Below are 13,278 nucleotides of genomic sequence, written 5' to 3'. Positions count from 1 at the left end.
GTCATCATGGCCAGAGAGGAAGAGACCATGTTCATTAGTTAGGCCTGAGATATAGCTGGCACAGAAAGACAGGAATGAGGAGAAAGTTGACTTCCTTAGAAGCATGGACTGCAAGGTGCAGGGATGGAATTATAGAGAAAATTGGGATTGGATACTGGCAGCCAAAAATACCAAAGTCATGTAGATTCCAATTGTGTCTTCTTCCCCATTCCATACACGTCTCTATAGCAAGTGAAGTATTTCAAAAAGGAGGTAGTCATTCTAGCTCTAGTCATTACTGAAGCCCCCAGTAAACTTCTTCTGTTGAGATTTCAGTCTGGTTCTCTTATTCCTCTTTATTCCTACAGATCTGTTCTCAGCATCATGGGTAGGGGGAGTGGTGTATGGAAGGTGGAGCAAGGGAAGAAGTTATACTCACATTGTAGCAACTGCTACCAACTGTAATTCAGACAGCTTCAAAAAATAGGTAGAATTATGGGCTTCCCTGGTGGCGCAGTGGTTAATAACCCGCCTGCCAATGCAGGGGACACGGGTTTGAGCCCTGGTCCAGGAAGATCCTCCATGCCGCGGAGCAACTAAGCCCGTGTGCCACAACTACTGAAGCCTGCATGCCACAACTACTGAAGCCCACGTGCCTAGAGCCCGTGCTCCACAACAAGAGAAGCCACCGCAATGAGAAGTCCACACACCGCAACGAAGAGTAGCCCCCGCTCACCACAACTAGAGAAAGCCTGTGCACAGCAACGAAGACCCAACGCAACTATAAATAAATAAATAAATAAATTTAAAAAAATAGGTAGAATTATGGCTGGGAATGTATCTGAAGTACCAAAGATGGCTGTGTTGACTGAAATAATGACTTATATCCAACAAAGCTGAGCAGACATCACCAGCTTATTCACAGCTGCTGTGAGGTCTACAGGCCTTGAACTGGACTTGTCCAAATTCAAAGTGACAAAGGTAGATGATAAAAGTGAGTATGGGATGACCTAGACATCAAAGGACAGATTACCCATGTGGTCAGCTTGTACATATATATGTACAGCTATATCTGTGTGTGTGTGTATGTATGTAAATATATCTATCTATCTATCTATCTATCTATATATATCTGTAATGGTAAAGGCCCATATAAAAATATCTGCTTTGCATTAATTATAAGGTATTTTAATATTATACCTTATTTAACTATTTCAACACTGCAAATAAATAGAGCAACGCTCAGAAGTTAGTTAAGTAACATTATCAGAATCACACAAGCTACTTAGTTACTAAATGGTAGGACTAGGATTTAAAACCAGATCTGACCTCATTTACAGTCCACTCTCTCTCCATTGTATCAGTGGTTCATAAACCTAACCCTGAATCAGAACCACTGGTGAAGTTTTTTAAAAATCAAATTCCCAAGTCCCATGAAAGACCTACTAAACCAGAACCTCCAAGGGTGGGACCTATATATTTGTAAAGCACCCAAAGTGATACTGAGGATCATCTAGGTAAGGAAACAACTATAATAACTTTGGGGGAATGGCCTTTTCTGTTCTACATCCTATGCATTCCATTTGTAAGTAGAAATCCTAAGGGAAACTATATATGTTAGGTTAAAGTTAACAACAGCCCAAGTTTAGATACAACTTTTACCCTGTTATGTGGAAGCTCTCTGAATAAAAAGGTTAGGGGAAATAAAAGAAGGAATAAGCAAGAATAATGTAGAATCAGAGGTTTGGGGAGGATCTTACCTTTCCACTCCTCTCTCCCACTTCTCTCCCAGGACCACAGCCTCCCATTCCTCTGCAATTCTCTTCTTAGCCAAAGTTCTCTGGATCACTGAGATGTGGTTTCTTTTCTGCCTTAGCTTCCTCTTTTTCTGTATCAAGCCACACATACCTATCCCACCCCAAACAAAACTCCCACCTTCTCTGGCAGTGTCTTATTTACTAAGATAAATTTGTTCATTAAGTGTTTTGTTGTACTTCACTTTAAGTGAATTAAAAAACACATCTAATTACTAGAAACATGCACAGAACTGCCATGTATATATTCTCCTATCTGCTCGGAACCTAGGGGTCCTCTATAAGTGATGAACTAGAATTCTCAATATCTCCTTTCATGATGGGCTCTAGGAAGAAAAAACAACAAAATAATGAAGGTGAGATGTGTAAGCTTTGGGAAAGCCAAATCTCATGGGAGCACACAGATGCCTCGTGGATAAACTCTGAAGGACAAGCATGGATTGATGTCACTTGGATTGAACACCAAAGACACTGAACACACTGGCCTTTCCTATCCTTCAGGAAAAGCCATTCCTGTTGAAACTTCTTCCATTCCAATATCAAAGGGTAGAATGGGGTGAGGAAGAAAGGAAGAGTTCAAAAGTGAGCCTATAGGTCAACTTCCTCCAAACATGTCCCTAACTCACCACCAGATTGGAGCAAAGCCCTAGGAAGGAGGGAATGCTAGTTCAGCCACATATATAGACTATAGTGTCACGTGAATAGCCATAGCTAACTCATAGCTACATAGAATATAATATGTACTAGGTGCTGTTTTAAGTGCATTACATGTATTAAACTTATAAAATCCTCACAAAATCTCTATAGATAAGCATTTTTGTTATTTCCTTTTGCATCTGAGTACACTGAAATTGAGAGAGATTAAGTAAGCCCAAGGTCACGTAGCTAATAAGAGGTAGAAAAAGATTCAAACCCTGGGTATCTGGTTCTAGAATCTAGCATTTAACCCCTAATAAATATTTTCTAAATAGTTTTAAAATTTGGAATGAAGGATATAGGAAGATAGGACCAATCTTTACAGAAACTGTAGGAGAATGCTACAGAGAATCACACAAAGCACAGACATTCTACAATCATAGGTCACCCAACACTTTCACATAGAGTCCCAGAACTCCCTGGAAGGAATTGTGAAAGGGATTAAAAGCTGCTCTGAAACCCCTGTAGAGAATGGCCTGAGAAATCAAGTGACTCAGTCTAAGGGAGGGGCTTAAGAGTTGGATGTTAGAAATCAGAGATTTGGAATAAATTCCTCGAAAAAGGAAGCAAACCTACTTTGGAAGGCTGGAAAACCAGTAAACAATTAGAAGCCAGAATATCCTGTCCTTTGCCCTTGGGAAGAAGGATACATCTCCCATGCACATACCAACCAGAATCAGAACTTTACCCAGTGTGGAGAACAACACAAGTAGGCAAGGAAGGAGGGTGCTATAACTCATGTAACGACAAGAAGTAGGCTGGGATCACCTGCCCCTTAATATCCCCTGAGTTTGCCTTGAGCCTCCAAGCCATGGACTTTGGAAAGTAGCTCTGAGCCCCTAATTCCACTGAATACTAATTTAGTTTAAGAGGCACTTCACCTCTTCACATGCTTTCCCTTTTCCATACCACCTTAACTCCAGTAACCTTACACCTCAATCTCACCAAAACAAACAACAAACATAAAAACCAAACAAACACCAAAAATGAAAGCCATTTACAGGCCATTTGTATATAAAAACCCTTTATTGATAAAGTTTAGGAGAGAGGAATCCACAACTTAATAATTTAATATTATATAATCACTTTTTTAAGGAAGAGAGCAGGAGAAAGCATAGAAGGAAGGAGGGAGAGGAGATGGGGAGAAAGAAAGAAGGAAAGAAAGAAAAGAGAGAGATGGATTGAGGGGAAAAGAGAAAGAAAGAAGGAAACACCCTTAACCATTTTTTGATATTCCTGCCTCTTGCCATGATTCCGGGCCTTATCTCCTTCCCTATCTCTACTCTTCCCCTGAAAAAAAACCAATTCCACTGTTTTCCTGAAACAGAGTAATTCAGTTTTCTCTTATCCTCATATACAGCCACAGACCCACTTATGCATAACCAAGTTCATTAAGCTGCTTAGTTCAACAAAAGAGTCTTTCACTTTAACATGATACACTCTCTTTGAAGGCAATTGTTGCTATAAATAAATAGCATCCCTTCACAATTTCATGGGAACCACACATTTAGAAGTAAATTCAATCACTAAATCTGTCATAATTGGTATACAGTATAACAAGCATGACATTTTATGTTTCCAAATTATACAGAATACACTCCCCTATATCATTTGGTTTCAACATTTCTCAAAATTTGACTTCTGGTATGTGTTTGAGATTTCATCTTACACTTTAACTTAATCCTTTATCAACTCATATCAATTAACACAATAGTACGGGACAAAGAATGGGACCCAGGATGGCAATCTGAATTCCCAAAGAAGGCCACAGAGGGCTCAAAATATTTTTTTTCACATTAAATTTTACCCATGGTTAGCCCTAGTTAAGTCAATTAAAATCATCACTCATATTAACTTTGATATTCTACATAGAGAAGTGAACTAGGCAATCAAAATATATACTGAAAAATACAACACAGCATCTTTATCCCTATATTTGTACTTGCAAGAGGCAGAGGATAAATGTGGGATGGGTAATGAGTAGGGACTAGGGGAGGGAAGAGAAGGAAACAACAAACTTTGTTCTAAGGCTGGCCTTGTCCAATTAAACTGTAATTGGAGGCATCACCAGCTTTCGGGAAGTGGTCTCACTAATTCCAGCAGATGGCAGTGCTGCATAACATGTAGTTATTTGAAAAACAAACAAAACAAACCAAAACAAAAAACTTTCTTGAATCTCTGGACTATTTAAGAAGAAAAAACTTACAAATGATTCCTTTTTAGAGTTGAGAGGTAATTATTAAAGTATAACCCCAGGCCCTGAAAAATCCCTGTTTTTAATTTAGAGAAGCCAAATGCAGCCCCAAATCCCAGCAGTCCCAAAAGTCCCAGACACCTTTGTGGATCCCCTCACCAGAACATTTATTAGTGTCAGCTTGTGTTTGATTTTGCATTGGCCTTAGGAATCTACTAGAACTTCAGGTAGCCACATAAAGCGGCTTCCCCACATCCTTTTCCCTTACTCCCCAGCTTCTTCCCCTGAAAAGAGTAGAGGCTGTTTCCAACCCACTCAATTCCATACCTGAGTTCCTCGGAATCATCTCAGATTTCTCTGGCCCATCACGAATTCTTCCTCTCTTAACGCCCAGAGTATGCAACGCCCTTAGCCTCAGTCAGCAGTCAGCATTTAAGAACCTCTTGGGATTGTTCTCACCTGAGCTAGTTTCAATTTACCAATTAGGAAGTACACCTGAGATCACGGAAGCGGTGGTAGGTGTATTTTAAATTCCCCACCATATATAACATGGTGCCAGATTCCAGGGAGGTGCTTAATAACTAGTTGTGGTTGATGAACTCCTCTCACCAACTCTTAAAACAAGTTTGCCCGTACGCCGTCTGATTTTCAGTCATGCCCTGTGAGTTAGAGGCCAGCCATAGGCCCGGGCAAGACGCCAGCCAGGGGCTACTGCTCCTGGCCAAACCCTGGAGCAGGGTTTTCACGTAAAGTAAAAGCAGCTTGTGTGGTCCCTGTAACCGAAACCCCATCTTTTCACGATAAGGCTCCTGTGTCCACCTTTTCCCAATATTCCAGGGCTCCCTTGCATGGGCAGTGCTTCCTGCCCAGGCCTCCCACTCCATTTGAGCACAACAGAGCTATTTAATTACGTCTGTCTGGGTTCAACACAGTTGTATCATTTTTACATTCAGGCCTCAATCTAGAGTTTTAATTAATATATTTCTACCAACTCTTCTCTTTGCCACCTTTATTCCCTTTCCCAAACCTGCCCCATGATACTCAGTGCTCTGGAGCGCCTGCTATTTACGTGACACTTCTTACCAGGTGTCCTATTTAGGCCCACTGAATTGGGAACAGCTAACATTTCCTATGCATTCCGGGTGCAAGAGCGACTTCAAGCAAACCTGACCTTCAGTCAGCCCTACCCTTGCTGCATTATAATTCTCTTTAGCAGTTACTTCCTTCGTTCTTTTTCTCATTTGCTCACTTATTGTTTTCACTCTTTCATTCATTCACCAAGTATTTATTGAGTGACTGTGGATTAGGCACTGGACTCAGTGGTAAGTCAGTCAGTACGATCCCTATCCTCAGAAAGCTGTGGGTTTGTGGAGGAGGTGACATTTAAAAATAAACACACAAATGAACATGCAATTGTAATTAAAATACATTCTTTGATGGGAAAGAGCAGGGTGCTATGAGAACGAGTCATGTGGGTGGTGATGGTGGGATAGGTGATTTAGATGGAGGCAATGGTTAAGGACAGACTCTCTAGGGAAGTGACATTTAAACTGTGGCCCAAAAGATGAGAAGTGAGTATCCCGAGGGATCCATATATGCAAAATGACCTGGGAAACAGATAGAACAGGGCACTGCAGTGTGGTGAGTGGGAAGAATGTAGCCCAATAGGAGGTTTGGAAGTTAGGCAAGAGCACACCCTGCAGGACATGATGGGCCATATTCCAGCGTGTAACTTCAGCGATTGTGAAAAAGGCTTTCCCCTTTCTGTTTGAACTTTAGAAACTAGAGTCTGATGTCCAAATTCTTCCACCTCTGCTTGGGCAGGGAATGACACACTTAGAGATCCAGAGGCCTTCAGTGTCCACGGGAACCTCAGGTAGCCCCACATCCCTTTCCCCCATGAAGACCTTCTTCCCCACCGAAACACACTCAGACTCTGCTCAGGGCCCCGTTGAAAAAACAGGGACTGAGATATATCTTCACTTTTCCTAGGACTGGGACCACTAACTCTTCCATCTTTACATGTGTCAGTGGGAAAAGACCTAACTTGCCATCACAATGGAAGCAGTTTTATGGGAAAACTTTAAAAGGGCTGCATTTTAAATGCTAATTTTAATGCCAGTGCAAATCTTAAGTGGAACATACATTAACTGCTCAAAAATAAAGTGCTTTGTATTTAATTTTAGCCCAATCCTAGGTCCTGGACCCCTCAAAGAGGGCTCTGACACTTAAATAATTAAGAGTAATAATGAAAGTAATAGTGATCACTCTCTCCCAGAATTCAGAAGCACTTTTCACTTATTTGACACCTCCTTAAGCTTCAGGTAGATAGACCACATCGGGGCTGGGAAAGAAGGAGAAAGAGTTTTAGCCTGCAATTCAGACACCCAAAGGAAGACCGCGGAAAGCAAGGGGTCCCCATCAGCTTTGTAGGTAATGATGTGGCTCTTTGATAGGTGATACTGACCACCCATAACCTCCGCTAGCATGTTCTTGCCAAGTTTAGTTATTCCTTGACAACTGATGGAAGACATGTTCTGTCAACATATTTCAACTGGCTTCATCAGGGGTGTACGGAAAGGGGTAGATAAATGCTGGGGGATGGGTACGTCAAGTTCATTGTACTTTTCTTTCTGGTTTTGTATATGTTTGGAAAGTTTCATAATAAAATGTTTTAAACATCAATCTTTTTATCATTATTTAATATTTTTCCCACTCCTCCCACCAAATATTGCTCTGTGCTAATGGGACAAAATCTCAGTCATCTCTTACTGGTAGCTGCTCTGGCAACATGTATAAAAATGTATTGTTCAGCGGAGTTAAAAAAAAAAAAAAGACAAACTTTGAAGTATGAGAAGAAAACCTCAGATATCTACCTTGGATTCACACTATTTCATTTCAATAAACAATTTCCAAATTAGACCTATTAGGACCAGGAAGGTGAGTGCCAAATAGATATTACCATCTTCATCATCACTGGGCAACGGTATAGGCACTTCAGAAAGAACTCACCTCTTGACTGAGAAAGCGTGACTTTGGTAACGTGGAAGGTGGGACAAAGCGCGCTGCCCAACGTTCTCCACATTCCGCCCCTCCCACCCCCGCCCTTGACAAATGCTCCCAAAGAAGAGCCTGGATCAACAGACAGCATATTAAGCCACTTAGCCTGGAAGTAGTGGTCTTGATAGAACCAGACTCTTGGGAAGATTCTTGGAAATTTCCAATCTAGGATCTTCCCATCTATACTGATTGGAAGACTGAAGCATAACCCAAAGGGTTTCATCTCCCCAAGGAAGGGCTTATTTCCAAATGGTTTCTTGAACCCACATGAGAAGATGATCTGAGCAGGTACAAAGGGAGGGAGGCAGATTCCAGCATCAGACAGCTTCCTAGTTTTACAGGAATTCACTACAGGCACTAGAGTGCAGTGACTACAGAGTCAGAAGCCGTGGGACCTAATGCCTCAGTTTCCATGTCTATTAAACGGTGATAATATAGACTATTATGGGGATTAAATAAGACAATGCATAGGAAGTGCTTAACACGGTAGCTAACACATTGGAAGTTCTCAATAAATGGTTATGCTTTTTGTAAATTATTTGATTACTTACCACATCTTTATATGCCAGTTACATCTTGGCATAATCCAGACAGAGCCACTCACAATACAATCCAAACCCTTTGTGCAGGGGAAAAATGTTTTTCCAAACATGACTATAAACTCATTTTATTATGCTTTTGAAATAAGAAAATATTATCATAAATATCCAATCTATTAGTGAAATCACAATCTGAACAAAAGGCCAAATGGTAGTGTATCTACAGAAGTTACACATTTTGTTTGCTTTTCTACTCAATTTCAAAGTAGAACTTGCAGTGATATAAAGAAATATTTAAGATGTAAAATCATCCCACCACAATTTTGTTCTTGATTCTACAAAACAAACACATCATTCCCATGAATTGCTCCATTCTGAAATAAACAGTATAGACAAATGGAACGTAACAGTAAAATTTTGTGTCGATGACAATGGTAACCTCTAAGATCTACATTTTCCTTACTGGTTTCCTAAAAATGCCACTCCAAAAAGAAAAGTAAAATACAAATGTATGCATGTATAAAGGCAGAATATCACAAATATTTTATACAAATTTTAAAAAGCTCTGATCTCTGTGCTCATTTTTCATGAATACTTATAATACTTTAGAGAAATTACATCACAGAACCAGATAAACAAAATTTTACTGTGATCATTACTAGGAAAAAATATGTATAAGAATATTTATAACTCTTTATATTTCAAAAAATCTTTAGGCTTGAAGATTCAAGAAATGACATTTAGTGTAAAGTGCTATTCCAAACACATAAAACTTCATTTTAACTTTGACTGTTTACAGATATTTTCCAAATATTGTTTTTCAATTGCAAATGACAAAGGAAGTGGTTTCACAACTAAATTCTCAAACTAAGTATAAAGATAACAGGAAACATTCCTGTTTTCTCTTTGGAAAACACCTATGAGATATTAGTTTTCTGCCATCAAATCAAGTCAGCATTTCATTCGGAAAGCAATGTATTAATATATAATTTTATATATATATTTATAATCCAGTTATAGGCAAAGACTCTTGCTGAATGTGCTTAGTCAACCCTGGATCTTCCTCATGGCTGTGTTTTTTCTCTCAGCATCCCTGGCAAGGCATTTGTGAGATCTGATGGGGGACAGTGGATTGAATGGCCTTCAGGGTCAAAATAGTTCCCTGAGGTTCAGATTTTAATTTTTGAATAATTAAAATCCCCTTTCAATTGTATAACTTGCCCCTATGTTACAGGTGCAACATGATTTGGGATTCAGGATTATAATTCAGAGGACTTAAAATGGTCGGAGACAGGCTGGGGGATCTGGCCTTTCTCTTCTCTCCCCATGCCCTCCCTCTTCAATCTGAAGACTTTATCCCACACCACAGGAAAGTAGGGTACTGGGGAATGAGCAAACTATAATCCAATGAGTTAAGGTATGTGATTATAAACTGTAAAAACAACACACCACTAGCCTTCTTAACTTTGTCCTCCCTCTCCCCTGACCAAAGCTACAATTTGTGGGAGGGCTATGGTGCTGAGGTTAACCCCTGACGTCTTCTCATTCAGCTGAAAAGGTCCACTAATGATTATCTATAAAGAGATGAGTAGCACTGGACACTGGAACAAAAATTAACACAGGGAGAAAGGAATCTCAGCTTCAGAGTATCTCTAGAATAATATTTTTCAGGCAAAACTCCCAAGTCCTGTTTTGGGTAACGAACCTAAATATCTGATCTGAAAAGAAAACTTTCACCAGAGACCTGCTGATTCAAGAATTCAATTCCTGCCCAGTTGGAATGCTGCCAACATTTTTCCGTTCCTAACAGGAATTGTCTACAGTTTAAATAAATGCTTTATTTCTAAAGGAAAAAAAAAGGGAAGCATTAGTGTTAACATTTCTGGTAAGATTTAGAAATCGCCCATGTGTCTTGGTGTGTTCTACTCAATTTAGAGTAAGTATTATATGTGATAGCAACAGAGGTGAGCGTCTGGTTGGAGGTTAAGTGCCTCATCTTAGGAAAAGAGCTTTCAGTGGTGGTGGAAGGTGAGGATGCCAAACCTTCCTAGTGGAGTTTCTCATTAGCATTTGAAACAGGTTGTTGAAGAGTACTTTAGATTCTTCAAAAGGCAATGATTAATACAGAACCCCCTTCTCTAAACAGCGTAAAGAAACCTACATGTCAACGTTTCTGTTTACCTTCTAACTGAGGAGGGAAGATGGAGGGGCAGAGAATTTGAAACAAAGCTGCGCCCAGTGTCATCTGCTTTGGTCATGCCTTGAAATTACCTCTATTTACAGCGAATTATATCAGCTATGTCCTAACATTCTCCATGGTCTGATGCTCATTGCCCAAAAGATGGGAGTTCAATTGTGAGTACAAATCCCAAATGGGGAAACTCTGAGCCAGTCCAGCTTGCTTTGTTATTTGCCATTTTTCCACTACCAACATATTAATAAAATGATACATTTCCTTGGAAGGCAATACTTCTGCCAAAATAAAATCCTTCAGAAACATGTACAATACAGTGGTCCCACCTCTTTCAGCCCTGAAGATTCAGGCTCAAGGCCATTGATCATGTGGGGTTGGAACCAAGCATTGCTATAGCCACAGACTCCCCATCTTTCTGATCTAATTCTCTTGCTACAGAATAAGCCACCGATCCATTGGTCCATAGCTGCAGCTTGGGATCTGATTCTTTGGCAAGGAACTGCAGCTGGGTTTTTCTCATCTTCTTTACAAGTCTAGCAAAGCCAAGCAACACAGAACTAAATATCATTGAGAATCCACAGAGAAGAAACGCTGCAGTGTAGCTGCCAGTCGTGTCTACAAGCCATCCTGTAACAAGCAACAGCAAAATGATACTGTTGAGTTGAAAATTCAATTATTTACCCACTCTCAAATCTAATAGTTTGTGAGGATAATAACAGTAGATTGCTAGCACCGCTGCTCTAATTTTGACACAAAAAGCAGATGTCCTAAGAGTATTGTGCAGCAACTGAAAAATGCATTCTATTTTCTAGGGAAACTTCTAAAATGGATTGTTGTTATTAGGTAAAGTGCTTGGAAGTGTCACACTCTTAGTATTCACACAATAAATATTAGTTATTCTTATTATTAATCCCATGAAATACGGTAGAAAAGATAAAAATAGCATCATTCAAATTACTGATGATGGGATTCTTCCTTTATCTAGGGTGTTAAGAGAATGTAATTGTACAGAATGCTAGTAGTAGTATTCCCAGCAGCCATATACTGACTATCCTGAGTAATAGAACATGCTTCTAGATAAAGCAGAATCCAAATTTCCTGTTGGATCCAGTCATTGTACCCCATCCAGTTTGAAAATCAGATCGTTGGACCATCTTACAGTTTAAAATGCAAACTTCAGAAAGCAGAATTCTGTAATCACAGCTTTTTTTCTTTATCTCTTATTGCAACAAATTAGCCACAATATCTATTCCGGCTCTAAATTTTGAGGAGAACCAGAGTATATGATATGCAAAATATAGGTCACAATAATCAGAGACTCAGTGGGGTAAAATTAGACCTTGGCAGGAAATTATTTTGTGATTAAAAAGGTTTTTTAAATTTTTATTTTATATTGGAGTATGGTTGATAAACAATGTTGTGTTAATTTCAGGTGTACAGCAAAGTGATTCAGTTATACATATACATGTATCTGTTCTTTTTCAAATTCTAGAAAGGTTTTTTAAAATTCCTCCAAACTTTACTTATATCCCAAGAAAATCCACCAGAGAAGTGTATGATTTCTCCTCTCACCTACTTCAAAACCATTAGTCAAAAATGGCATGCAAAAATTGTTAAAGCCCCAAAAAAGTTTCCTGCAATCCAAACTACTCTCAAATATTTTAGTTATCATGCGATTTGCTTGTACATTTTTGTAGCAGAAAACGGAAGAGATTGAGTAGAGAGTTATCTTAAAAGTAATTAAATAAGAGAAGTATTAAAAAGGAACTCACACGCTAATCCTCTAGTACCTGGCAATGAGTATAATGTCTGATTTGCCAAATGAAGGCCAGGGTTTGAAAAAAGGATCCAGGAATCCCAATTTATGTCCTATGACTTTTTAACAGAGCTATACTGTCCCTAAAGGTTGGTAAATACAAAAAAGTGGCTATGGAGGGAGGATGTGGGAACATTTTGGGGGCATTTTCCAAAAATGAAGCACTAAACATGTAGTCCTTTGTCATGGAGTTTAAACTGATGAGGAATTTTCATCGGCAGCTATCAAGCAGTCAGTTTCCCTTGGTTTGATGCTTTAGCAATTGCTGGAGTTTAGAAATAACCTGAACTGTCTATTCATAATAGCAGCTAAAGCAGAAATCCTGCCTTCTTCAAAAAATTCCCTCCCTTCCTTCTAAGCAAATGTTTGGCTCATTTCTCTTCTGCCTATCTTCAGAGAACTTCTTCACTCTCGTTTTTAATTTAGGCAGGTAATAATCTGGACCAATTATTCTCAATCTTTAGTGTACACGAGCATCACAAGAAAACTGGCTGAGAGTGTAGATTCCTGGAACTCACCCCCAAAGGTCCAGATCACAGAGGGAGGGTCAAGGAGTCTGCATTCTAACAAGGGCCCCAGGGGATTCTGATGCAGGTGGTCCCAAGACCTCATTCTGAGAGACACTGGTCTAGACCACACACCCCAGCAAGAAGGCATGGGTTCTGACCTGTTTGCTGCTAAACCGACAGCGCCAAACACAGTGCTGGTGTACACAGGCAATAAAGATTTGTTGAATTACTTGTTTAATGCATGCAATAAATATTTGTTGAATTATTTAATGCATGCAATGAATATTTGTTGAATTACTTATTTAATTATGTTTTTAATTTTTATATCATTTTACAGTTTACAAAACATTCTAGAAGCTTTTTCTTGAATCCCAAACCTGTATATCCAAATCTGGCCTCCCTCAAATGCTCAGATTTCATCCTTAAACAGCGCTATTGAGCATTTTATTGGATATTTCAGATATGTGAATATGTCTA

At 39.4% G+C, this 13,278-nt stretch overlaps 1 protein-coding gene across 9 annotated transcripts in view; it reads right to left on the bottom strand.

The window, feature by feature from the left end:
- Positions 1 to 8,394: 8,394 nt before the first annotated feature.
- SLC16A12 (solute carrier family 16 member 12) overlaps positions 8,395 to 13,278 on the bottom strand; it is a 92,731-nt gene continuing 87,847 nt past the window's right edge. For all 9 annotated transcript variants that reach the window (XM_036829715.1, XM_036829714.1, XM_036829712.1 and 6 more), the window contains one exon: positions 8,395 to 11,103. In XM_036829715.1, coding sequence (XP_036685610.1) covers positions 10,841 to 11,103 — 263 coding nt within the window. In that variant the 3' untranslated portion in view covers positions 8,395 to 10,840. The remainder of the gene's footprint in view (positions 11,104 to 13,278) is intronic.

Source organism: Balaenoptera musculus, chromosome 16 (assembly GCF_009873245.2).
Source record: "Balaenoptera musculus isolate JJ_BM4_2016_0621 chromosome 16, mBalMus1.pri.v3, whole genome shotgun sequence".
NCBI lineage: Eukaryota > Metazoa > Chordata > Mammalia > Artiodactyla > Balaenopteridae > Balaenoptera > Balaenoptera musculus.
The sequence above is the reverse complement of the archived record's forward strand: the minus strand, read 5'-3'. Positions and strand labels throughout refer to the sequence as shown.